Here is a 26748-nt window from a genome sequence, read left to right as displayed (position 1 = left end):
GTGTGGAGGACGCCAGCATGGTGGATTTGCTGTGAATCTGACGATATCAAGTTTGAATATCTGAGCAAGTGAAGAGCTGCATAGGCGGAATACACCGCTGTAAGTCACACCACGGATGAGATCCTGTCAGGTAATACCGTAGAGTGTGTGAAGAGAGCGAAGGTAAGCCATGCAGTAATAAGTCTTGCACTCTGAAAGTTTGAAGTTTGATGTGTCACTTGCACATGGGATTAAGTTTTCAACGGTGTAATTACCACTCTAGTATTCTCATACTATTGTCCCAAATCCGGTACCGGATCAAACACACACCAATGAGATATCAAGGACGGTATTCTGTCTAAACTATAACCGGAGCGTGTTTTTAACACTCAAGTGCCCGGTATTAGAGATGGACTTTCTCATGAGTCGACATTAACCTTGCATATGCTAGCCCAAAGATATCAGTAGTGCACCACACTTGCAACCTGTATTTTGTAATTTGATTATTGCCATTATTCTCAGCATGTACCTTTGTGGCTATGTTTTTATTAAAATGTATATGTTCAGCAAACCTGTTTAGGATGTCATTTCCAACTATACTGTAGGGTTGTTTTGGTGCGGCCAGTAATCCGCTTTAGCTCTTTTAGAATTGTTAGAGCTCTTTTCTAACTGATTTGGTTATATACATTTAGGATTGCCAGCACAATACGCTTTACCCTTACAATATATCTGTGTGCACCCTATCCCCAGTATAACAATATGTATATATATATATATATGTATATGTGTATATATATGTATATGTGTGTGTGTATATATATATATATATATATATATATATGTATATGTGTATATATATATATGTATATGTGTGTGTGTGTGTATATATATATATATATATATATATATGTATCTCCAGCAAACTATCCCCTTTCAGATTAAGTAAAATTGTGTGCTAGATGCCATCAAATTATTTTGATTACATGGCGGTATGTAATTCAATCTGCCAGAGCTCTGTTTTGTGGCCATCTTCCCACTTTAAATTTTATCCCAAATTAGGATTGATCCCCAGCTAAAATTATGTGAGAAAAGTTAAAGGGACACTGAACCCAAATTTTTTCTTTCATGATTCAGATGGAGCATGCAATTTGAAGCAACTTTCTAATTTACTCTTAGCAAATTTTCTTCATTCTCTTTGTATCTTGATTTGAAAAGCAAGAATGCAAGTTTAGATGCCGGCCCATTTTTGGTGAACAACCAGGGTTGTTCTAGCTGATTCCTGGATTAATTTAACTGACCAATAAACAAGTGCTGTCCAGGGTACTGAACCCATAAATAGCTTAGATGCCTTCTTTTTCAAATAAAGATAGCAAGAGAATGAAGACAAAATGATAATAAGAGTAAATTAGAAAGTTGCTTAAAATTGCATGCTCTATCTGAATCACAAAAGAAAAAAAATGGGGTCAGTGTCACTTTAAGAAAAAACATTTAATAAACATCAAATAAACTTCTAAAATACCCCTCAGGCAACCCTACACCTCAATTACTGAGGTGCCTTACCAATTAAGGATTACCCAGAAATGGAGAAAAACAACTTTTCCCCTAAAGATTATGAAGTAAAGCCGGTCATGTGACCGCAACTGCCGAGCTCAAATTACGGCTGCGACAGAGGTGCACCACTTCCTGGTACACTGAGTACCAGAAATAACCGGTTTTTCAAAACTGACAGTTTAAAATGTTGCATCGTTTTATTTAAAATAAAGGGGGAAAAGAATAAACTGCTGAAATAGAAAATTCAGCCTTACTTTCAGTTTAAACATGTATTGTTTTATCAAGTAAATATGTCAGAAAATAAAGCCTAATAAAAACATTTTACCCTTTCTTTTTAGAAGAGTTTAAATGTTAGTCTCACACATGCTTCATTCCCCAGTGTAACCCATACAACAGGATTATCTATATCCCAATAAAAAGCAGTATCTTTTAATTTAAAGGGCCAGTAAACCCACAAAATGTTATATAATTCTGCACATAGTGCAGAATTATATAACATCAGCTTAGTGCAAACTTTGTACCTTTAAAAGATTAAAGTGAAAAATTGCTACTAAATTTACTTTCACAGTACGCCGCTCCTGGCTCTACTGAGTGGGTCTATTTGTTTTCCCTAAGCCATCGGGCACGCTGTCTATTCACAGCCGGCCCGATCGCTCTATTAAACACAATGTAACTCGCTCCTGCTACCAGACCAGAGCGGGAGCGAGTTACATTGAGTTTAATGGCACAATCGGGCTGGCTGTGAATAGACAGCGTGCCCGATGCACTTAGGGGAAACAAACAGACCCGCTCAGTAAAGCCAGGAGCGGCGTACTGTGAAAGTAAATTTCGTAGCATTTTTTCATTTAATCTTTTTAGGTACAAATTTTGCGCTAAGCTGTTATATAATTCTGCACTATGTGCAGAATTATATAAAATTATTTTGTGGGTTTACTGGCCCTTTTAAGTGCATGGCCTCCCCAACTGGAAGAAAAAGCTGCTCCGTTGTCCGGCATGTAGACAGTTACAAGGTATGAGAAGACACAGTTCCTCAGAGACCTTTGAAAAAGAACAGAGTAGCCAACTCTGGCTTTCTTAACTTGGGCAGCAATTGTTAGGAAAACACAGTAAGTACCTCTTTACAAGTTCCTAACTGCTTTAAAGCCACCACTACCCAACTGCAAGGAATAATGTGGAATACGGCTATACCCCAAAACTTGCTTGTAGATTAAATCAAAATTTTTCTTCAGACACCTAAACTTCACTTCCTCCATGCACTGAAGGCAAAGAAAATGGCTGGGGGTTGTGGTGCTCTTCGCCACCTCCTGCTGGCCAGGAGTGATATTCCCAATAGTAATTACTCAAGCCGTGGACTCACTATGTCTTAGGAACGAAAAAGAAGCGTAATTGTAAAGTTTAATGACCTAACGTGCCCATGTTTAAGAGAGTTTATAAATACTGGAGTTTATATGTGCGGTCCCTTGGGCAGCACAAAACCTAAATAAGCCACTGAATGGGATTAAAGGGACAGTAAATCGAAAATTTTAACTTTATGATTCAGGAACAACATGTAATTTTAAACAACTTACAATGTACCTTTTTGATAGCTAATATTTTTTGTTCACTTGAAATCCTTTGTTGAAAATCATACCTAGGTAGGCTGAGTAGCAGCAATGCACTACTGGGAGCTAGCTGCTGATTAGTGGCTGCATATAAATGCCTCTCGTCATTTTCTCACCTAATGTGTTCAGAATGCTCCCAGTTAGTGCATTGCTGCTCCTTCCATAAAGGATACCAAGAGCATGATACTAGAAGTAAATCTTAAAGTTGTTTAAAATTGTATGTTCTATCATAAAATAACCATTTTGGGTTTATCTTATGTTTATCTTCTAACATTTTTGCTGTGAAGAAGACGAGGTTTTATTTTTGCTGATACAAATTCATAGTTTTGAGAACTACTTAGCCAAGATTATGTGATTTCTTCTAGATAGAAAAACATGCATTATATCATTTTACTGAAACCTCTGAGAACATGGCATTGTGAATGGATTAATAGAATTCATTTTACCAAAAAAATTGAACATTGCAGCCATGAATATGCAGCATCTTGCTACAAAAAACTAATCCTGAACAGGATGATTATAACCTTTTGGATTATGATATATTGTAACTGTTCCTCAAAAAAAGTTTTATTTAAAAAAAAAAAAAATCCTATATAAAACAAATTCTTTTGCACTTTTATATCCCTTTTAAAGTGAGGAATTGCAGTGGTGATAGAGCTTGCAGTGGGCTTTTATATGTTCACGTATGATGGGCAGGGCAGATGGTACTAAGAACCAATCTCTTTGGCATCTTGTGGCTTGTCTTCTGCCTGGAATAGCTGTCAAGCTCCAGGGGAACTACAATTCCTGGCATGCCATGTTTAAATGTGCAGAATGCGAAATAAACTATGAAATAAGTAGTACGCTTTACATGTGGATTTTATGAAAGAGTATTACATTTTATCAATGTTTTGTTACACACCAAACACTTATCAAGCTCTAAAAAATGTATAGTTTGACACCGTTTTAACCCCCTTCACAGTTTATTCAGGGTTTGACCAATGTATATCAGACTCAAGAGCTAATGAGAAAACTTAGAAGCCAACTGCACATTGTTGGAGCTAGGCAAAGCATAGGAAACATTCTAGGAGACTGTGGCTTACTCAAAAAAGACAAAAGTCCATAATGCATATTACAAAAAGAAAATTTTACGTTAACTACCATATATTTAAAAAATAAATGGGAAAATGTTTGAGATGGAAAATGTATTATATGGATTGCCCCACTAATATGAACAATGTGTTTAGTGTAAAAAAAAAAAATATTTGCTGGCTATAAGACCAGAGCAAGTGTTTGTGATTTTAATACTATTTTGTTTATGTTGCATCAGTGATATTAAGGACATATCCCTAAATGTCATGAAATAGAACTTAAATCTCAGATCTGTTTTATAGGGAGTGACTGACGCATGCAGATGTTAATTTAGAGGGTTATTGAAAATTAAACAAATCGTGTAACCTTTTTGTGAATTACTCCTGAAACATTTTCTGTAAGATCTATTTTTATGTACATTGGAAGAAAATTATTATACAGAAAATGTTACTGTTAGTCTTTATTTTATGTTCAATGTCATATTCTAAATATACTACAATATAAAAAAAGAGAACTGGGACGTGATGCTAATGTGTGTTTTATTTATTTTTTTGCAGACTATGAGAAGACACAGAAATGAAGTTACAATTGAACTTCGAAAGGTAACCAATAGATTCTGCTTAATTTGTTTTCTTTAGTCTGTCATTCTTATGTCAATTTTAATAAATGGCATTTAATAATTGTATGGTTCATCTTTTAATAACCCCATTTTCTATAATGCACCTTATTAGTAAGAGTAATCTTAAAAAAAAAAAAAAACCAAAAAAACAGGGAGGTTAGTAATTGTTTTAAGTGTATAACATTTGTGTTTTGTAAAACATTATGCACCATTTATAAAATAAATACATGCCAAGTGCAAATAAAAAAAATCTATACAAGCACAAACATTTCTGCAGTCCAAAAGAGATGGCTACTGATGATAAATGCTGCTGTTCCACCACAGGAGGATTTCTTTAAAGGGAATAAAAAAGCATTTCCATTGCATAAAACTGTTTAGATGAGGGAAAAGGTACGCAGCTGAAGCTGGTATACTCGCATGTACCAGAGCATCAACAGCTCTAGGAATTGCACAGGTGTGTACACAATGTGTCCCACTTTATTAAATGATAACAATTTAGGCACAATAATCACTCATACAGGGTATACAGCACCATAGTTTAAACACACATACTGTGTATATAGTTCATTAAAATGTTTTTTTTTTTTAAAAATCATTGCTTACAAAGAGAGAGATAGATATAGAGAGAGAGATAGATAGATATGTGTATGTATATATAATCAATACAAATATTTGCATAGGAAACTAGCACATCTAGGTAAGATTCCCTGCTTACTTTTCCCCAGAAATACTCCATATACAATGTTACCAATGCACAAGAGAATTCTGGGTAAGATATGCAAATTAGATATGCAAATTCTCAGCTTTTTTGCTTCAAATACTGTTTTAACACAGCGATCCTTTTAACAGGATTATTGGAGCAATACAGAAATCACTCACTAGACAGCCTATTTCGTTCTTTTTAGAACTCATCAGTAGGCGATAGATTTCTGTTTGCTGCATTGGTAAAGCTACATTCAGGGTTAAATCAAAATTCATTAAAATTATGGTGGAGATAAAAAACTGAGATTAAAATCCTCCATGTCTCAAAATTAAATCAGTACAAATATTTGCATAGGAAACTAGCACATCTAGGCAAGATTCCCCACTTACTTTTCCCCAGAAATACTCCATATACAATGTTACCAAGAGAATTCTGGGTAAGATATGCAAATTAGATATGTAAATTCTCATTTCTCTTAAGTGTATCCAGTCCACGGATCATCCATTACTTATGGGATATTCTCCTTCCCAACAGGAAGTTGCAAGAGGATCACCCAAGCAAAGCTGCTATATAGCTCCTCCCCTCACATGTCATACCCAGTCATTCTCTTGCAACTCTCAACATAGAAGGAGGTCGTGAGAGGACTGTGGTGTTTTATACTTAGTTTATTTCTTCAATCAAAAGTTTATTTTTAAATGGCACCGGAGTGTGCTGTTTATCTCAGGCAGTATTTGGAAGAAGAATCTGCCTGCGTTTTTCTATGATCTTAGCAGAAGTAACTAAGATCCATTTGCTGTTCTCACACATTCTGAGGAGTGAGGTACTTCAGAGGGGGAATGGCGTGCAGTTTTTGCCTGCAAATAAGATATGTGCAGTAAAATATTTTTCTAAGGAATGGAATTGACTAAGAAAATACTGCTGATACCGAAGTAATGTAAGTAAAGCCTTGAATGCAGTGAAAGCGACTGGTATCAGGCTGATTAATAGAGATACATACTCTTATAAAATGTGTTTTAAAACGTTTGCTGGCATGTTTAATCGTTTTTTGACATATGTTTGGTGATAAAACTTATTGGGACTCTGGGAGGACAAATACCTATATAGTCATGACAACCCGTTTAGGGATCAGATCATCTTTTTTATGCGCTTCATAGATGATCTGATATTTGTCATCAAGGAACCTTTTGATTATGATGGCTTTTTAGCCTATTTAAGCCAAAATGAGTTCAATCTCAATTTCGTTGGTGACACTTTTGGAGAAGTGGCTAATTTTCTTGACTTGACTTTAAAAGGAGATGAGGCACATGGAATGATCATTAGTGACACATATCGTAAAAAAACAGCAGGAAACACTATACTTCATGCTAAATCATGTCATCCTCCTCATTTGGTGTGCTCAATTCCAAGGGGCCAATTATTGAGGTTGCGCAGGAATACTAATTCAGATGCTTTGTTCGATGAACAAGCCATGGCCTTAATTGAGCGACTCAAGTTAAGAGGTTACAATGATTCTTTACTTCACCAGAATTATTTGGAGGTAAAGGAAAAAACACAGGGAGAGTTGGTTCAGGGATCTGTGAGACACAGTAATATAACACAAGAGACAGTAGTCTTTTCAACAGAGTATTCGAGCCAATACAATGAAATTTGCTCTATTCTAAAGAAAAATCTCCATCTACTTAATGAGGATGAGGTGTTGAGACCCCTTATTGGAAATTGTAAATTTGTGTCAAAAAAGCCCCCAACCTTGTCTTCTAAACTATCTCCCAGTCTAATACATTCAGGAGGTAGGGACAAAAGTGATTGGATTAAAAGGAAGGGGACTTATAGATGTGGCCATGGCCCTTGTGTCACTTGCAGCTTTATTGGTATAGGTAATGGCTTTAAAAGCACCCAAACTGGTGAGGAATTCTCTCATAAATTTTATGCAAATTGCAGAAGTACCTATGTTGTGTACTTACTTGAGTGTAAGCAATGTTTTCTGCAATATACCGGACAAACGACCAGAGAATTAAGATCTCGAATTAGGGAACATGTGAGGGACCCTAGGGAGTATGTCAAAGAATCAGCAGTTGCAAGACATTTCAATCTTGTGCATATGACTAGTGTCTTCAATATGAAAGTACAGGTAATTGACCGCATCATGTTCCCACCCAGGGGTGGTGATAGATGCAAACTTTTACAGAAACAAGAACTATACTGGATCTATAAGCTCAGAACTATCACACCCCTGGGTTTGAACAAGGAGTGGGACATGAGCTACTTTGTTGAGTAGTATACTTTTTATACGTCACCCACTGTACTACATGGTACAAATAACACTAGCTACAGGTCAGCATAATATTGGTTATATTGATATTGCTAGATTGATATTCCTTACTTGTCCTTCCTTTTTTGAAACAATAAATAAAGTGGTCCTTGCAATGCTCCATTGAGTAACATTGAGAAATGTATTGCTTTAAATGTGTTTTTTTACATTATGCATATATTTTATCTTATATATATATAATTATACTTATGTATATATTTTTTTGTGTTACTCAGTGGAGTGTTGTCTGTCTTTCTTTCTTTCTTTCGTTTCTTTTGGACTACACTTCAAATATGCATGTTCGAAAATAAAATAAAATAAAGTAATGTTTCATATGGTTAGACATTTAAGGCTTTTTGTAACAATTTAATATCCATGATTTGTATGTACTTGTTCCCCTCCTTTTCTTTAGGGGGATATTTTCAATAATTGTAGAATTCATTCTTACAAAATATCTGTATATATAGGTACTTACACACATGGATATTTATTGTAATTTGTTACCTGCAATTATAAACATTGTTTTTGGTCTCTGATATTATTAGTATTGTTTTTTATAGTATCCGTGCAGCATATTTGCATATACGGATCTTTCTTGCAATATGTTATTTGTTATTTATAACTTTGTATTTTCCTCAGACATTGTGCTTGTGATTTGTAACAGATTTTGTTTGTTTTGTGATTGACTGTTTTTTCAATGTGTATGTGCACTCATAGGTTCCCATACATATATTGAATTTTAATATGCATGTAAATTTAACTAATCACTAACAGGTGTTTCTTTCCCTTTAAAAAGGGAGGGTTCACACCTAGCAACTTACCCTATGATTAAGTGCTCTGGTGAGCACGAAACTAGTCAGGGAAGTTCATTTGTGTACTTATGTAAATCGTTCCAATAAAGGTAAATTTTGTTTTACTTTTTTGGCCTTGGATTTCCTTGCATCAGTGCTGCTGTGTTTCCTTTTTTGTACATAAAACTTATTGGGGCCTAATTTTTCCACCTGGCTGGCTTAAATTCGGCATAGAAACAGTTAACTGAAGTTTCCCACTGTTGTAATATGAGTGGGAGGGACCTAATTTAGCGCTTTTTTGCGCAGTTAAAATTACAAAATGAATCATCCAGATTCCCTCAGCAGTCCCATGATTACTACAGGACATCTCTAAAGGGCTAAAAAGACTTCCAAAATCGTTTATAGGGAAGGTAATCCACAGCTCAGCTGTGGCAGTTTTGTTGTGTCTGTTTAAAAAGTCTGTCGTTTTTTTTATCTGTTTTTTGCATTAAGGGGTTAATCATCCATTTGCAAGTGGGTGCAATGCTCTGTTACCTTATTACATATACTGTAAAAATTTCGTTTGATTTACTGCCTTTTTTCACTGTTTTTCAAATTTTGACAATTTGTTTCTCTTAAAGGCACAGTAACTTTTTTTATATTTGCTTGTTAACCTGATTTAAAGTGTTTTCCAAGCTTACTAGTCTCATTATTAGTCTGTTCTAACATGTCTGACATAGAGGAAGCTCTGTGTTCATTATGTTTAAAGCCATGGTGGAACCCCATCTTAGAATGTGTACCAGATGTACTGATTTCATGTTAAACAATAAAGATCATTTTCTTTCATGTAATTAGCAAGAGTCCATGAGCTAGTGACGTATGGGATATACATTCCTACCAGGAGGGGCAAAGTTTCCCAAACCTCAAAATGCCTACAAATACACCCCTCCCCACACCCACAAATCAGTTTTACAAACTTTGCCTCCTATGGAGGTGGTGAAGTAAGTTTGTGCTAGATTCTACGTTGATATGCGCTCCGCAGCAGGTTGGAGCCAGGTTTTCCTCTCAGCGTGCAGTGAATGTCAGAGGGATGTGAGGAGAGTATTGCCTATTTGAATTCAATGATCTCCTTCTACGGGGTCTATTTCATAGGTTCTCTGTTATCGGTCGTAGAGATTCATCTCTTACCTCCCTTTTCAGATCGACGATATACTCTTATATATATATATATATATATATACCATTACCTCTGCTGATTTTCGTTTCAGTACTGGTTTGGCTTTCTACAACATGTAGATGAGTGTCCTGGGGTAAGTAAGTCTTATTTTCTGTGACACTCTAAGCTATGGTTGGGCACTTTTTTATAAAGTTCTAAATATATGTATTCAAACATTTATTTGCCTTGACTCAGGATGTTCAACATTCCTTATTTTCAGACAGTCAGTTTCATATTTGGGATAATGCATTTGAATAAAACAATTTTTTTCTTACCTTAAAATTTGACTTTTCCCTGTGGGCGGTTAGGCTCGCGGGGGCTGAAAATGCTTAATTTTATTGCGTCATTCTTGGCGCAGACTTTTTTGGCGCAAAATTTTTTTTCTGTTTCCGGCGTCATACGTGTCGCCGGAAGTTGCGTCATTTTTGACGTTCTTTTGCGCCAAAAATGTCGGCGTTCCGGATGTGGCGTCATTTTTGGCGCCAAAAGCATTTAGGCGCCAAATAATGTGGGCGTATTATTTGGCGCTAAAAAAATATGGGCGTCACTTTTGTCTCCACATTATTTAAGTCTCATTTTTTATTGCTTCTGGTTGCTAGAAGCTTGTTCACTGGCATTTTTTCCCATTCCTGAAACTGTCATTTAAGGAATTTGATCAATTTTGCTTTATATGTTGTTTTTTCTATTACATATTGCAAGATGTCCCATGTTGAAGCTGAATCAGAAGATACTTCTGCAAAATCGCTGCCTGGTGCTGGAGCTACCAAAGCTAAGTGTATCTGCTGTAAACTTTTGGTAGTTCCTCCAGCTGTTGTTTGTATTGAATGTCATGACAAACTTGTTAATGCAGATAATATTTCCTTTAGTAAAGTTACATTACCTGTTGCTGTTCCATCAACATCTAATACTCAGAGTGTTCCTGATAACATAAGAGATTTTGTTTCTAAATCCATTAAGACGGCTATGTCTGTTATTCCTCCTTCTAGTAAACGTAAAAAGTCTTTTAAAACTTCTCATTTTTCAGATGAATTTTTAAATGAACATCATCATTCTGATTCTGATAATGGCTCTTCTGGTTCAGAGGATTCTGTCTCAGAGGTTGATGCTGATAAATCTTCATATTTATTTAAAATGGAATTTATTCGTTCTTTACTTAAAGAAGTCTTAATTGCATTAGAAATTGAGGATTCTGGTCCTCTTGATACTAAATCTAAACGTTTAGATAAGGTTTTTAAATCTCCTGTAGTTATTCCAGAAGTTTTTCCTGTTCTTGGTGCTATTTCTGAAGTAATTTCCAGAGAATGGAATAATTTGGGTAATTCATTTACTCCTTCTAAACGTTTTAAGCAATTATATCCTGTGCCATCTGACAGATTAGAATTTTGGGACAAAATCCCTAAGGTTGATGGGGCTGTCTCTACTCTTGCTAAGCGTACTACCATTCCTACGGCAGATGGTACTTCCTTTAAGGATCCTTTAGATAGGAGAATTGAATCCTTTCTAAGAAAAGCTTACTTGTGTTCAGGTAATCTTCTTAGACCTGCTATATCTTTGGCGGATGTTGCTGCAGCTTCAACTTTTTGGTTGGAAGCTTTAGCGCAACAAGTAACAGATCATAATTCTCATAGCATTATTATTCTTCAATATGCTAATAATTTTATTTGTGATGCCATCTTTGATATCATTAGAGTTGATGTCAGGTATATGTCTCTAGCTATTTTAGCTAGAAGAGCTTTATGGCTTAAAACTTGGAATGCTGATATGTCTTCTAAGTCTACTCTGCTTTCCCTTTCTTTCCAGGGTAATAAATTATTTGGTTCTCAGTTGGATTCTATTATCTCAACTGTTACTGGAGGGAAAGGAACTTTTTTACCACAGGATAAAAAATCTAAAGGTAAATTTAGGTCTAATAATCGTTTTCGTTCCTTTCGTCACAATAAGGAACAAAAGCCTGATCCTTCATCCTCAGGAGCGGTATCAGTTTGGAAACCATCTCCAGTCTGGAATAAATCCAAGCCTTTTAGAAAATCAAAGCCAGCTCCTAAGTCCACATGAAGGTGCGGCCCTCATTCCAGCTCAGCTGGTAGGGGGCAGATTACGTTTTTTCAAAGGAATTTGGATCAATTCCGTTCACAATCTTTGGATTCACAATATTCTTTCAGAAGGGTACATAATTGGCTTCAAGATAAGGCCTCCTGCAAAGAGATTTTTTCTTTCCCGTGTTCCAGTAAATCCAGCGAAGGCTCAAGCATTTCTGAAATGTGTTTCAGATCTAGAGTTGGCTGGAGTAATTATGCCAGTTCAGGAACAGGGGATGGGGTTTTATTCAAATCTCTTCATTGTACCAAAGAAGGAGAATTCCTTCAGACCAGTTCTGGATCTAAAAATATTGAATCATTATGTAAGGATACCAACATTCAAAATGGTAACTGTAAGGACTATCCTGCCTTTTGTTCAGCAAGGGCATTATATGTCTACAATAGATTTACAGGATGCATATCTGCATATTCCGATTCATCCAGATCACTATCAGTTTCTGAGATTCTCGTTCCTAGACAAGCATTACCAGTTTGTGGCTCTGCCGTTACCAGTTTGTGGCTCTGCCGTTTAGCCTAGCAACAGCTCCAAGAATTTTTACAAAGGTTCTCGGTGCCCTTCTGTCTGTAATCAGAGAACAGGGTATTGTGGTATTTCCTTATTTGGACGATATCTTGGTACTTGCTCAGTCTTCACATTTAGCAGAATCTCATACGAATCGACTTGTGTTGTTTCTTCAAGATCATGGTTGGAGGATCAATTTACTAAAAAGTTCATTGATTCCTCAGACAAGGGTAACCTTTTTGGGTTTCCAGATAGATTCAGTGTCCATGACTCTGTCTCTGACAGACAAGAGACGTCTAAAATTGATATCAGCTTGTCGAAACCTTCAGTCACAATCATTCCCTTCGTTAGCCTTATGCATGGAAATTCTAGGTCTTATGACTGCTGCATCGGACGCGATCCCCTTTGCTCGTTTTCACATGCGACCTCTTCAGCTCTGTATGCTGAACCAGTGGTGCAGGGATTACACAAAGATATCTCAATTAATATCTTTAAAACCGATTGTACGACACTCTCTGACGTGGTGGACAGATCACCGTCCTTTAGTTCAGGGGGCTTCTTATGTTCTTCCGACCTGGACTGTAATCTCAACAGATGCAAGTCTTACAGGTTGGGGAGCTGTGTGGGGGTCTCTGACGGCACAAGGGGTTTGGGAATCTCAGGAGGGATTATCTCAGTCGCCAAACGTTGCATCCGGGCGAATGGTCTCTTCACCCTGAGGTATTTCTTCAGATTGTCCAAATGTGGGGACTTCCAGAAATAGATCTGATGGCCTCTCATCTAAACAAGAAACTTCCCAGGTATCTGTCCAGATCCAGGGATCCTCAAGCGGAAGCAGTGGATGCATTGTCACTTCCTTGGAAGTATCATCCTGCTTATATCTTTCCGCCTCTAGTTCTTCTTCCAAGAGTGATCTCCAAGATTCTGAAGGAATGCTCGTTTGTTCTGCTGGTAGCACCAGCATGGCCTCACAGGTTTTGGTATGCGGATCTTGTCCGGATGGCCTCTTGCCAACCGTGGACTCTTCCGTTAAGACCAGACCTTCTGTCGCAAGGTCCTTTTTTCCATCAGGATCTCAAATCCTTAAATTTAAAGGTATGGAGATTGAACGCTTGATTCTTAGTCAAAGAGGTTTCTCTGACTCTGTGATTAATACTATGTTACAGGCTCGTAAATCTGTATCTAGGGAGATATATTATAGAGTCTGGAAGACTTATATTTCTTGGTGTCTTTCTCATCATTTTTCCTGGCATTCTTTTAGAATTCCGAGAATTTTACAGTTTCTTCAGGATGTTTTGGATAAAGGTTTGTCTGCAAGTTCTTTGAAAGGACAAATCTCTGCTCTTTCTGTTCTTTTTCACAGAAAGATTGCTAATCTTCCTGATATTCATTGTTTTGTACAAGCTTTGGTTCGTATAAAACCTGTCATTAAGTCAATTTCTCCTCCTTGGAGTTTGAATTTGGTTCTGGGGGCTCTTCAAGCTCCTCCGTTTGAACCTATGCATTCATTGGACATTAAATTACTTTCTTGGAAAGTTTTGTAACTTTTGGCCATCTCTTCTGCCAGAAGAGTTTTCTGAATTATCTGCTCTTTCTTGTGAGTCTCCTTTTCTGATTTTTCATCAGGATAAGGCGGTGTTGCGAACTTCTTTTGAATTTTTACCTAAGGTTGTGAATTCCAACAACATTAGTAGAGAAATTGTGGTTCCTTCATTATGTCCTAATCCTAAGAATTCTAAGGAGAAATCATTGCATTCTTTGGATGTAGTTAGAGCTTTAAAATATTATGTTGAAGCTACTAAGAATTTCCGAAAGACTTCTAGTCTATTTGTTATCTTTTCCGGTTATAGGAAAGGTCAGAAGGCCTCTGCCATTTCTTTGGCATCTTGGTTGAAATCTTTAATTCATCATGCCTATGTCGAGTCGGGTAAAAATCCGCCTCAAAGGATTACAGCTCATTCTACTAGGTCAGTTTCTACTTCCTGGGCGTTTAGGAATGAAGCTTCGGTTGATCAGATTTGCAAAGCAGCAACTTGGTCTTCTTTGCATACTTTTACTAAATTCTACCATTTTGATGTGTTTTCTTCTTCTGAAGCAGTTTTTGGTAGAAAAGTACTTCAGGCAGCTGTTTCAGTTTGATTCTTCTGCTTATAATTTCAGTTTTTTTCATTATAAGATTTAAACTTTATTTTGGGTGTGGATTTTTTTTTCAGCGGAATTGGCTGTTATTATTTTATCCCTCCCTCTCTAGTGACTCTTGCGTGGAAGATCCACATCTTGGGTATTCATTATCCCATACGTCACTAGCTCATGGACTCTTGCTAATTACATGAAAGAAAACATAATTTATGTAAGAACTTACCTGATAAATTCATTTCTTTCATATTAGCAAGAGTCCATGAGGCCCACCCTTTTTGTGGTGGTTATGATTTTTTTTGTATAAAGCACAATTATTCCAATTCCTTATTTTTTATACTTTCGCACTTTTTTCTTATCACCCCACTCCTTGGCTATGCGTTAAACTGATTTGTGGGTGTGGTGAGGGGTGTATTTATAGGCATTTTGAGGTTTGGGAAACTTTGCCCCTCCTGGTAGGAATGTATATCCCATACGTCACTAGCTCATGGACTCTTGCTAATATGAAAGAAATGAATTTATCAGGTAAGTTCTTACATAAATTATGTTTTTACAAGACATGGCAAAGGTTGTGAATAATACACTGGCAGCAGTATTAGTCAGACTACCTGAAATTCAAGGAAAGCAAGATAGCTCTGGGGATAGTTACAGAGCATACAGACGCTTTAAGAACCATGTCTGATACCGCCTCATAATATGCAGAAGCTGGGGAGCTTCGGTCTGTGGGTGATATTTTTGACTCGGCGAAGATGATTTAACCTGATTCTGATATTTCTACATTTAAATTTTATGCTTGAGAACCTCCACTTGTTGCTCAGGGAGGTTTTAGCTGCTCTGATTGACTGTGTACAATCGCAGTGCCAGAGAAATTGTGTAGACTGGATAAATACTATGCAGTGCCGGTGTGTACTGATGTTTTTCCAATACCTAAAGAGGTTTACTAAAATTATTAATTAGGAATGGGATAGACCAGGTGTGCCGTTCTCTTCCCCTCCTATTTTTAGAAAAATGTTTCTAATAGTTGCCACCACACGGGACTTATGGCAGACAGTTCATAAGGTGGAGAGAAGAGTTTCTACTCTAGCTAGCGTACCACTTACCCTGTCGAGGACAGTTGGGCTTTTTTAGATCCAATGGATAAAAAAATTAGAGGGTTACCTTAGGAAAATGTTTATTCAACAAGGTTTTATCCTGCAGCCCCTTGCATGCATTGCTTTTGTCACTGCTGCTGCGGCGTTCTGGTTTGAGTCTCTTGATGAGGCTTTACAGGTAGCGACTCCATTGGATGAATACTTGACAAGCTTAGAGCTCTTATGCTAGCCAATTTCTTTGTTTTCTGATGCCTTGTTTTTTTTGTCTAAACTAACGGCTAAGAATTCTGTTTTTTTACTATGCTGGCGCGCACAGCGCTATGGCTTATATTATGGTCAGCTGTCGTGACTTTACTAAATAAGCTACTTAACTTCCCTTCAAGGGGCAGACTCTATTCGGCCCTGGTTTGAAGGAGATTATTGCTAATATCACTGGAGGAAAAGGTAATGCCCTTCCTCAGGACAGGTCAAAATCAAGGGCCAAAAAAGTCTAATTTTCGTGCCTTTCGAAACTTCAAGGCAGGCGTGGCATCAATTTCCTCTAAGGCAAATCAAGAGGGAACTTTTGCTTAGTCCAAGACGGTCTGGTGACAACCGGGCCTGGAACAAAGATAAGCAGGCCAAGGGGCCTGCTGCTGCCTCTAAGACAGCATGTAGAACGGCTCCCTATCCGGTAACGGATCCTGTAGGGGGCAGACTTTCATTTTTCGCCCAGGCGTGGGCGAGAGAGAGGCCCAGGATCCCTGGGCATTGGATATTATATCCCAGAGATATCTTCTGGATTTCAAAGCTTTTCCCCCCAAAAAAAGGGGAGATTTCCTCTTTCACAATTATATGCAAACCGGATAAAGAAAGAGGCATTCTTACTCTGTGTACGAGACCCATCCAGTTCCAGGGGAGGAACAGGGATAGAATTTTTACTCAAATCTGTTTGTGGTTCCCAAGGAGAGGGAACCTTCAGATCTATTTTGGATCTAAAGATCTAAAACCAATTCCTTAGATTCCATCATTTAAGTTGGAAACTATTCGTACCATTTTAACTATGATCCAGGAGAGTCAATAGAGGACTACAATGGATTTGAAGGATGCTTATCCTCACATTACGATGCATAAAGATCACCATAGTTTTTCATGTTTGCCTTTCTAGACAGGCATTACCAGTTTGTAGCTCTTTCCTTTGGGTTAACTACAGCCCCAAGAATCTTTATGGAGGTTCTGGGGTCGCTTTGGCGGTCCTTAGACCGCGGGGCATAAAAATGGCCCCTTATTTAGACGACATCCCGATACAGGCGTCAAACATCCAAGTTGCCAAGTTTCATACGGACGTAGTAATGGCATTTCTGAGATCGTATGGGTGGAAAGTGAACAAGGAAAGAGTTCTCTATCCCCAATCTCAAGGGTTTCCCTCCTAGGGATTCTGATAGAAAATTTACCTGACGGAGTCGAGGTTGTCAAAGTTTCTAAATTTCTGCCGTGTTCTTCATTCCATCCGCGCCCTTTGGTAGCTCAGTACATGAATGTAATCGGCTTAATGGTAGCGGCAAGGGACATAGTATCGTTTGCACGCCTACTTTTCTGATCGCTGCAACTATGCTTGCTCAGTCAGAGGAACTGGGATTACACAGATTTGTTCTGTTAAATCTGGACCAAGAGATCAGAGATTCTCTTCTCTGGTGACTATCTCGGGTCCATCTGTCCAAGGGTATGACCTTCCGCAGGTCAGATGGGACAATTGTTACAACGGATGCCAGCCTTTTAGGTTGGGATACAGTCTGGAACTCCCTGAAGGCTCAGGGATAGTGGACTCAGGAGGAGACCCTCCTTCTAATGTATATTCTGGAACTGGGAGCGATATTCCATACTCTTCAGACTTGGCCTCAGTTAGCAACTCTGAGGTACATCATATTTCAGTCGGACAATATCACGACTGTGGCTTACATAAACCATCAAGGGGGAACAGAAGTTCCCTAGCGATGTTAGAAGTCTTAAAATAATTCTCTGGACAGAGACTCACTCTTGTCTATCAGCTATACATATCCCAGGTGTTGAGAACTGGGAGACGGATTTTCTAAGTCGTCAGACTTTTCATCCGGGGGAGTGGGAATTCCCTCCGGAGGTGTTTGCACAAAATCAAGCATGAGAGTGCTTTGTCGTTTTTTGACAGCGCCTGCGTGGCCACGCTGGACCTGATATGCAGATCTGGTGGACATGTCATCCTTTCCACCACGGTCTCTGCTTCTGAGACAGGACCCTCTACCTCAGGGTCCTTTCAACCATCTAAATATAACTAATCTGAGTTGGACTGCCTGGAGACTGAACGTTTGATGTTATCAAAGCATGGCTTCTCCGAGTCAGTCATTGATACCTTAATACAGACATGAAAGCCTGTCTCTAAGAAAATTTAACATAGATATGGTGTAAATATCTTGTTGTTATGAATCCAAGGGTTACTCATGGAGTAAAGTCTGGATTCCCAAGATATTATCTTTTCTCCAAGATGATTTTGAGAAAGGATTGTCAGCTAGTTCCTTTAAAGGACAGATTTCTACTGTCTATTCTTTTGCAAAAGCGTCTGGCAGGTATTCTAGACGTTCAGGCTTTTGGTCAGGCTTTGGTTAGAACCAAGCCTCTGTTTAAAACTGTTGCTTCGCCATGGAGCTCTAACCTGGTTCTTAAGGTTCTTCTAGGAGTTCCGTTTGAACTTTTTCATTCCATAGATATCAAACTTTTATCTTGGAAAGTTCTTTCTTGGTAGATATTTCCTCGACTCGTAGAGTCTCAGAGTTATCTGCGTTACAATGTGATTCTCCTTATCTGGTCCTCCGTACGGATAAGGTAGTCCTACGTACCAACCTGGGTTTTTACCTAAGGTGGTATCTAACAAGAATATCACTCAAGAGATTGTTGTTCCGTTCTTGTATCCTATTCCTTCTTTAAAGAAGGAACGTCTATTACACAATTTGGATGTGGCTCGTGCTTTAAAGTTTTTCTTACAAGCTACTACAGATTTTCATCAAACATTCAACTTGTTTGGTGTCTATTCTGGACAGAGGAGAGGTCAAAAGACTTCAGCAACCTCTCTGTCCTTTTGGTTAAAAAGCATAATTTATTTAGCTTATGAGACTGCTAGACAGCAGCCTTCTGAAGGGATTACAGCTCATTCTACTAGAGCTGTGGTTTTCACTTGGGCCTTTTTAGAAGGAGGCTTCTGTTGAACAGATTTACGAGACAGAGTCTTGGTCTGCGCTTCATACTTTTTCAAATTTAACAAATTTGATACTTTGCTTCTTCGGAGGCTATTTTTGGGAGAAAGGGTTTTTTACAGGCAGTGGTCACTTCTGTTTAACTACCTGCCTTGTCCCTCCCATCATCTGTGTACTTTAGCTTTGGTATTGATATCCCATAAGTAATGGATGATCCATGGATTTTCTCTTGTAGTGTATCCAGTCCACGGCCCGCCCTGTCCTTTTAAGGCAGGTCTAAATTTTAATTAAACTACAGTCACCACTGCACCCTATAGTTTCTCCTTTTTTGTCTTGTTTCGGTCGAATGACTTGATATGACATGAGGGGAGGAGCTATATAGCAGCTTTGCTTGGGTGATCCTCTTGCAACTTCCTGTTGGGAAGGAGAATATCCCATAAGTAATGGATGATCCGTGGACTGGATACACTACAAGAGAAATACATTTATCAGGTAAGCATTGTTAAGTGTATCCAGTCCACGGATCATCCATTACTTGTGGGATATTTTCCTTCCCAACAGGAAGTTGCAAGAGGATCACCCACAGCAGAGCTGCTATATAGCTTCTCCCCTCACTGCCATATCCAGTCATTCTCTTGCAACTCTCAACAAAGATGGACGTAGTAAGAGGAGAGTGGTGTATTATAGTTAGTTTTTTAACTTCAATCAAAAGTTTGTTATTTTTAAATGGTACCGGAGTGTACTGTTTCATCTCAGGCAGCATTAGAAGAAGAATCTGCCTGTGATTTCTATGATCTTAGCAGAAGTAACTAAGATCCACTGCCGTTCTCACATATTCTGAGGGGGAATGGCGTGCAGGTTTTCCTGCAATAAGGTATGTGCAGTTAACATATTTCTAGGGATGGAATTTGCTAGAAAAATGCTGCTGATACCGGATTAATTTAAGTTAAGCCTTAAATGCAGTGATAGCGACTGGTATCAGGCTTATTACCAGAGATACATACTCTTATAAAAGTGTAATATAAAACGTTTGCTGGCATGTTTAATCGTTTTTATATATGTTTGGTGACAAAACTTATTGGGGCCTAGTTTTTTTCCACATGGCTGGCTTGATTTTTGCCTAGAAACAGTTTCTGAGGCTTTCCACTGTTGTAATATGAGTGGGAGGGGCCTTTTTTAGTGCTTTTCTGTGCAGCTAAAAATACTGACAGAGACATTCAGCTTCCCTCTGCATGATACAGGACATCTCTGAAGGGCTCAAAAGGCTTCAAAGTCTTGTTTGAGGAGGGTAACAACCACAGTAGCTGTGGCAGTTGTTGTGACTGTGTTTAAAAAACGTTTTTGTCATTTATTATTCTGTTTTTGTTATTAAGGGGGGGTTAATCATCCATTTGCAAGTGGGTGCAATGCTCTGTTGACTTGTTACATACACTGTAAAAATGTTGTTAGTGTAACTGCCTTTTTTCACTGTTATTTCAAATTTTGTCAATTTGTTTCTCTTAAAGGCACAGTAACGTTTTTATATTGCTTGTTAACTTGCTTTAAAGTGTTTTCCAAGCCTGCTAGTCTCATTGCTAGTCTGTACAAACATGTCTGAAACAGAGGATACTTGTTCATTATGTTTAAAAGCCATGGTGGAGCCCCATAGGAGAATGTGTACTAAATGTATTGATTTCACCTTAAACAGTAAAGATCAGTCTTCATCTATAAAAGAATTGTCACCAGAGGGGTCTGTCGAGGGGGAAGTTATGCCGACTAACTCTCCCCACGTGTCGGACCCTTCGCCTCCCGCTCAAGGGACGCACGCTAATATGGCGCCAAGTACATCAGGGATGCCCACAGCGATTACTTTGCAGGACATGGCTGCAATCATGAATAATACCCTGTCAGAGGTGTTATCCAGATTGCCTGAATTGAGAGGCAAGCGCGATAGCTCTGGGGTTAGACGAGATACAGAGCGCGTAGATGCTGTAAGAGCCATGTCTGATACTGCGTCACAATATGCAGAACCCGAGGACGGAGAGCTTTAGTCTGTGGGTGACGTCTCTGAATCGGGGACACCTGATTCAGAGATTTCTAATTTTAAATTTAAGCTTGAGAACCTCCGTGTATTGCTTGGGGAGGTATTAGCTGCTCTGAATGACTGTGACACAATTGCAGTGCCAGAGAAATTGTGTAGGCTGGATAAATACTATGCAGTGCCGGTGAGTACTGATGTTTTTCCAATACCTAAAAGGCTTACAGAAATTATTAGTAAGGAGTGGGATAGGCCCGGTGTGCCCTTTTCCCCACCTCCTATATTTAGAAAAATGTTTCCAATAGATGCCACTACATGGGACTTATGGCAGACTGTCCCTAAGGTGGAGGGAGCAGTTTCTACTTTAGCAAAGCGTACCACTATCCCGGTTGAGGACAGTTGTGCTTTTTCAGATCCAATGGATAAAAAATTAGAGGGTTACCTTAGGAAAATGTTTATTCAACAAGCTTTTATTTTACAGCCCCTTGCATGCATTGCGCCTGTCACTGCTGCGGCGGCATTCTGGTTTGAGGCCCTGGAAGAGGCCATCCATACAGCTCCATTGACTGAAATTGTTGACAAGCTTAGAACTCTTAAGCTAGCTAACTCATTTGTTTCTGATGCCATTGTTCATTTGACTAAACTAACGGCTAAGAATTCCGGATTCGCCATCCAGGCGCATAGGGCGTTATGGCTTAAATCCTGGTCAGCTGACGTGACTTCTAAGTCTAAATTAGTCCACATTCCTTTCAAGGGGCAGACCTTATTCAGGCCTGGCTTGAAAGAAATTATTGCTGACATTACTGGAGGTAACGGTCATACCCTTTCTCAGGACAGGGCCAAATCAAAGGCCAAACAGTCTAATTTTCGTGCCTTTTGAAATTTCAAGGTAGGTGCAGCATCAACTTCCTCTGCTTCAAAACAAGAGGGAACTTTTGCTCAATCCAAGCAGGCCTGGAAACCTAGCCAGTCCTGGAACAAGGGCAAGCAGGCCAGAAAGCCTGCTGCTGCCTCTAAGACAGCATGAAGGAGCGGCCCCCTATCCGACAACGGATCTAGTAGGGGGCAGTTTCTCTCTCTTCGCCCAGGCGTGGGCAAGAGATGTTCAGGATCCCTGGGCGTTGGAGATCATATCTCAGGGATATCTTCTGGACTTCAAAGCTTCTCTTCCACAAGGGAGATTTCACCTTTCAAGATTATCTGCAAACCAGATAAAGAAAGAGGCATTCCTAAGCTGCGTACAAGATCTCCTTGTAATGGGAGTGATCCATCCAGTTCCGCGGACGGAACAAGGACAGGGGTTTTATTCAAATCTGTTTGTGGTTCCCAAAGAAGAGGGAACCTTCAGACCAATTTTGGATTTAAAGATCCTAAACAAATTCCTCAGAGTTCCGTCATTCAAGATGGAAACTATTCGAACCATTTTACCCATGATCCAAGAGGGTCAGTACATGACCACAGTGGACTTAAAGGATGCCTACCTTCACATTCCGATTCACAAGAATCATCATCGGTTCCTGAGGTTTGCCTTTCTAGACAGGCATTACCAATTTGTAGCTCTTCCCTTCGGGTTGGCTACAGCCCCAAGAATTTTTACAAAGGTTCTGGGCTCACTTCTGGCGGTCCTAAGACTGCGAGGCATAGCGGTGGCTCCTTACCTGGACGACATCCTGATACAGGCGTCAAGCTTTCAAATTGCCAAATGTCATACAGAGATAGTTCTGTCATTCCTGAGGTCGCATGGGTGGAAAGTGAACGAAGAAAAGAGTTCTCTATCTCCTCTCACAAGGGTTTCCTTCCTAGGGACTCTTATAGATTCTGTAGAAATGAAAATTTACCTGACGGAGTCCAGGTTATCAAAACTTCTAAATGCTTGCCGTGTTCTTCACTCCATTCCGCGCCCCACGGTGGCTCAGTGCATGGGAGTAATCGGCTTAATGGTAGCGGCGATGGACATATTGCCATTCGCGCGCCTGCATATCAGACCGCTGCAATTATGCATGCTCAGTCAGTGGAATGGGGATTACACAGATTTGTCCCCTCTACTAAATCTGGATCAGGAAACCCGAGATTCTCTTCTCTGGTGGTTATCTCGGGCCCATCTGTCCAAGGGTATGACCTTTCGCAGACCAGATTGGACAATTGTAACAGATGCCAGCCTTCTAGGTTGGGGTGCAGTCTGGAACTCCCTGTAGGCTCAGGGTTCATGGACTCAGGAGGAGAAACTCCTCCCAATAAATATTCTGGAGTTAAGAGCAATATTCAATGCTCTTCTTGCTTGGCCTCAGCTAGCAACACTGAGATTCATCAGATTTCAGTCGGACAACATCACGACTGTACTTACATCAACCATCAAGGGGGAACCAGGAGTTCCCTAGCGATGTCAGAAGTCTCCAAGATAATTCGCTGGGCAGAGACTCACTCTTGCCACCTGTCAGCGATCCAGATCCCAGGTGTAGAGAACTGGAAGGCGGATTTTCCAAGTCGTCAGACTTTTCATCCGGGGGAATGGAGAACTCCATCCGGAGGTGTTTGCTCAAATGGTTCTCCGTTGGGGCAAACCAGAATTGGTTCTCATGGCGTCTCGCCAGAACGCCAAGCTTCCTTGTTAAGGATCCAGGTCCAGGGACCCAGAAGCGGCACTGATAGATGCTCTAGCAGCGCCTTGTTCTTCAACCTGGCTTATGTGTTTCCACCGTTTCCTCTGCTCCCTCGTCTGATTGCCAAAATCAAACAGGAAAGAGCATTGGTGATATTGATAGCGCCTGCGTGGCCACGCAGGACCTGATATGCAGACCTAGTGGACATGTCATCCTTTCCACCATGGACTCTGCCTCTGAGACAAGACCTTCTAATACAAGGTCCTTTCAATCATCCGAATCTACTTTCTCTGAGACTGACTGCATGGAGATTGAACGCTTGATCCTATCAAAGCGTGGCTTCTCCGAGTCAGTAATTGATACCTTAATACAGGCACGAAAGCCTGTCACCAGGAAAATTTACCACAAGATATAGCGTAAATATCTTCATTGGTGTGAATCCAAGAATTACTCATGGAGTTATGGTTAGTATTCCTAGGATATTGTCCTTCCTCCAAGAGGATTTGGACAAAGGATTATCAGCTAGTTCTTTAAAGGGACAGATTTCTGCTCCGTCTATTCTTTTACACAAGCGTCTGGCAGAAGTTCCAGACGTTCAGGCATTTTTTCAGGCTTTAGTTAGAATTAAGCCTGTGTTTAAACCTGTTGCTCCTCCATGGAGCTTAAACTTGGTTCTTAAAGTTCTTCAAGGGGTTCCGTTTGAACCCCTTCATTCTATTGATATCAAACTTCTTTCATGGAAAGTTCTTTTTCTGAGTTATCTGCCTTACATTGTGATTCTCCTTATCTGATCTTTCATTCAGGTAAAGTTGTTCTGCGTACAAAACCTGGGTTTTTACCTAAGGTGGTTTCTAACAAGAATATCAATCAAGAGATTGTTGTTCCATCATTATGTCCTAATCCTTCTTCAAAGAAGGAACGTCTTTTGCATAATCTAGACGTAGTCCGTGCCTTGAAGTTTTACTTACAGGCTACTAAAGATTTTCTCTAAACATCTAACCTGTTTGTTGTTTACTCTGGACAGAGGAGAGGTCAGAAGGCCTCGGCAACCTCTCTTTCTTTTTGGCTTCGGAGTATAATCCGTTTAGCCTATGAGACTGCTGGACAGCAGCCTCCTGAAAGGACTACAGCTCATTCTACTAGAGCTGTGGCTTCCACCTGGACCTTTAAAAATGAGGCCTCTGTTGAACAGATTTGCAAGGCTGCAACTTGGTTTTCGCTTCATACTTTTTCCAAATTTTCCAAATTTGATACTTTTGCTTCTTCGGAGGCTGTTTTTGGGAGAAAGGTTCTACAGGCAGTGGTTCCTGCCTTGTCCCTCCCATCATCCGTGTACTTTAGCTTTGGTATTGGTATCCCACAAGTAATGGATGATCCGTGGACTGGATACACTTAACAAGAGAAAACATAATTTATGCTTACCTGATAAATTTATTTCTCTTGTAGTGTATCCAGTCCACGGCCCGCCCTGTCCTTTTCAGGCAGGTCTAAATTTTAATTAAAGTTCAGTCACCACTGCACCCTATGGTTTCTCCTTTCTCGGCTTGTTTCGGTCGAATGACTGGATATGGCAGTGAGGGGAGGAGCTATATAGCAGCTCTGCTGTGGGTGATCCTCTTGCAACTTCCTGTTGGGAAGGAGAATATCCCACAAGTAATGGATGATCCGTGGACTGGATACACTACAAGAGAAATAAATTTATCAGGTAAGCATAAATTATGTTTTTTTTGCTTCAAATACTGTTTCTCTTGTAAGGTGTATCCAGTCCACGGATTCATCCATTACTTGTGGGATATTCTCCTTCCCAACAGGAAGCTGCAAGAGGACACCCACAGCAGAGCTGTCTATATAGCTCCTCCCCTAACTGCCACTCCCAGTCATTTTCTTGCAGCTCTCGACAAGAAAGGAAGTATCTAGAGATATGTGGTGAATTAGTGTAGTTTATCTTCAATCAAAAGTTTATTTTTAAACGGTACCGGCGTTGTACTGTTTTTACCTCAGGCAGAAATTAGAAGAAGAGTTCTGCCTGAGGTTTTTGATGATCTTAGCAGGTTGTAACTAAGGTCCACTGCTGTAATCACACATAACTGAAGAGTATGGGAAAACTTCAGCTGGGGGAATGGCCGGCAGGATTACCTTCTCTGAAGTATGTTCAGTATATTTTTTTCTAGAGAGATAAGGTCTAGAAAATGCTGACAGTGCCTGATATATTTAAGGTAAGCCTGATTACAGTGATTTAACAAACGACTGGGATCATGCTTGCAGTAAAGGGTAATATTCATGTTACTTGCTCTTATTACTTAGTATGTAAAACGTTTGCATGAGTTATAAAAAACGTTTTTTACTGAAGGTGATAAATCTTTATTTGGGGACTAGTTTTCCACATGGCTGATTAGATTTCTCCTAGGAGTATTTATTTATGGCCCTTTCACTTTGAGTGCATGGTGGGAGGGGCCTATTTTCGCGCTCTAATTGCGCAGTAGTTTTTGCAGTCTGAGACATCCAGCTTCCCTGAAGGAGTCCCCTGACATATAGGACCTCTGTAAAGGGTTTTTGTTGCTACAAAAGTCATTTAAGGGCAGGTAGGAGCCACAGTAGAGCTGTGGCAGTTTGCTTGTGACTGTTTATAACGGTTTTATCGTTTTTCTGATTCATTTTTGAGCCTGAGGGGTTAATCATCCATTTGCAAGTGGGTGCAATGCTATTTTAGTCTATTATACACACTGTAAAAATTTCGTAGAGTTTACTGCTTTTTTTCACTGTTTTGCAGTATATGTGATAGTTTTTTTCCCTTAAAGGCACAGTACCGTGTTTTATATTCTGCTTTTTTAAGTTTATTAAAGTGTTTTTCAAGCTTGCTGGTCTCATTACTAGTCTGTTAAACATGTCTGACATAGAGGAAACTCCTTGTTCATTATGTTTAGAAGCCATTGTGGAACCCCCTCTTAGAATGTGTACCAAATGCACTGATCTTACTATAAGTTTTATAAAGACCATATTCTGGCTTTAAAAGATTTATCACCAGAGGAAATTGACAAGGGGGAAGTTATGCCGACTAACTCTCCCCACGTGTCAGAACCTATAACTCCCGCTCAAGGGACGCCAAGTACATCTAGCGCGCCCATTGCGTATACCTTACAAGACATGGCGGCAGTTATGAATCATACTTTTACAGAGGTATTGTCCAAACTGCCAGGGTTACAAGGAAAGCGAGACGGCTCTGGGGCTAGAAAAAATACAGAGCTCTCTGACGCTTTAGTAGCTATGTCTGATATACCCTCA

The 26748-nt window shown here is 39.4% G+C and overlaps 1 protein-coding gene across 1 annotated transcript in view; it reads left to right on the top strand.

Moving 5' to 3' along the window:
• Positions 1-4757: 4757 nt before the first annotated feature.
• LOC128643918 (importin subunit alpha-4-like) overlaps positions 4758-26748 on the top strand; it is a gene marked incomplete at its 3' end in the record, with an annotated part of 51264 nt that continues 29273 nt past the window's right edge. The window contains exon 1 of the mRNA XM_053696691.1: positions 4758-4804. Within this exon, the coding sequence (XP_053552666.1) occupies positions 4763-4804 (42 nt within the window). The remainder of the gene's footprint in view (positions 4805-26748) is intronic.

This window comes from Bombina bombina, unplaced genomic scaffold, assembly GCF_027579735.1.
Source record: "Bombina bombina isolate aBomBom1 unplaced genomic scaffold, aBomBom1.pri scaffold_1458, whole genome shotgun sequence".
Classification (NCBI taxonomy): Eukaryota; Metazoa; Chordata; class Amphibia; order Anura; family Bombinatoridae; genus Bombina; species Bombina bombina.
This window is presented reverse-complemented; position numbering and strand designations above follow the sequence as displayed.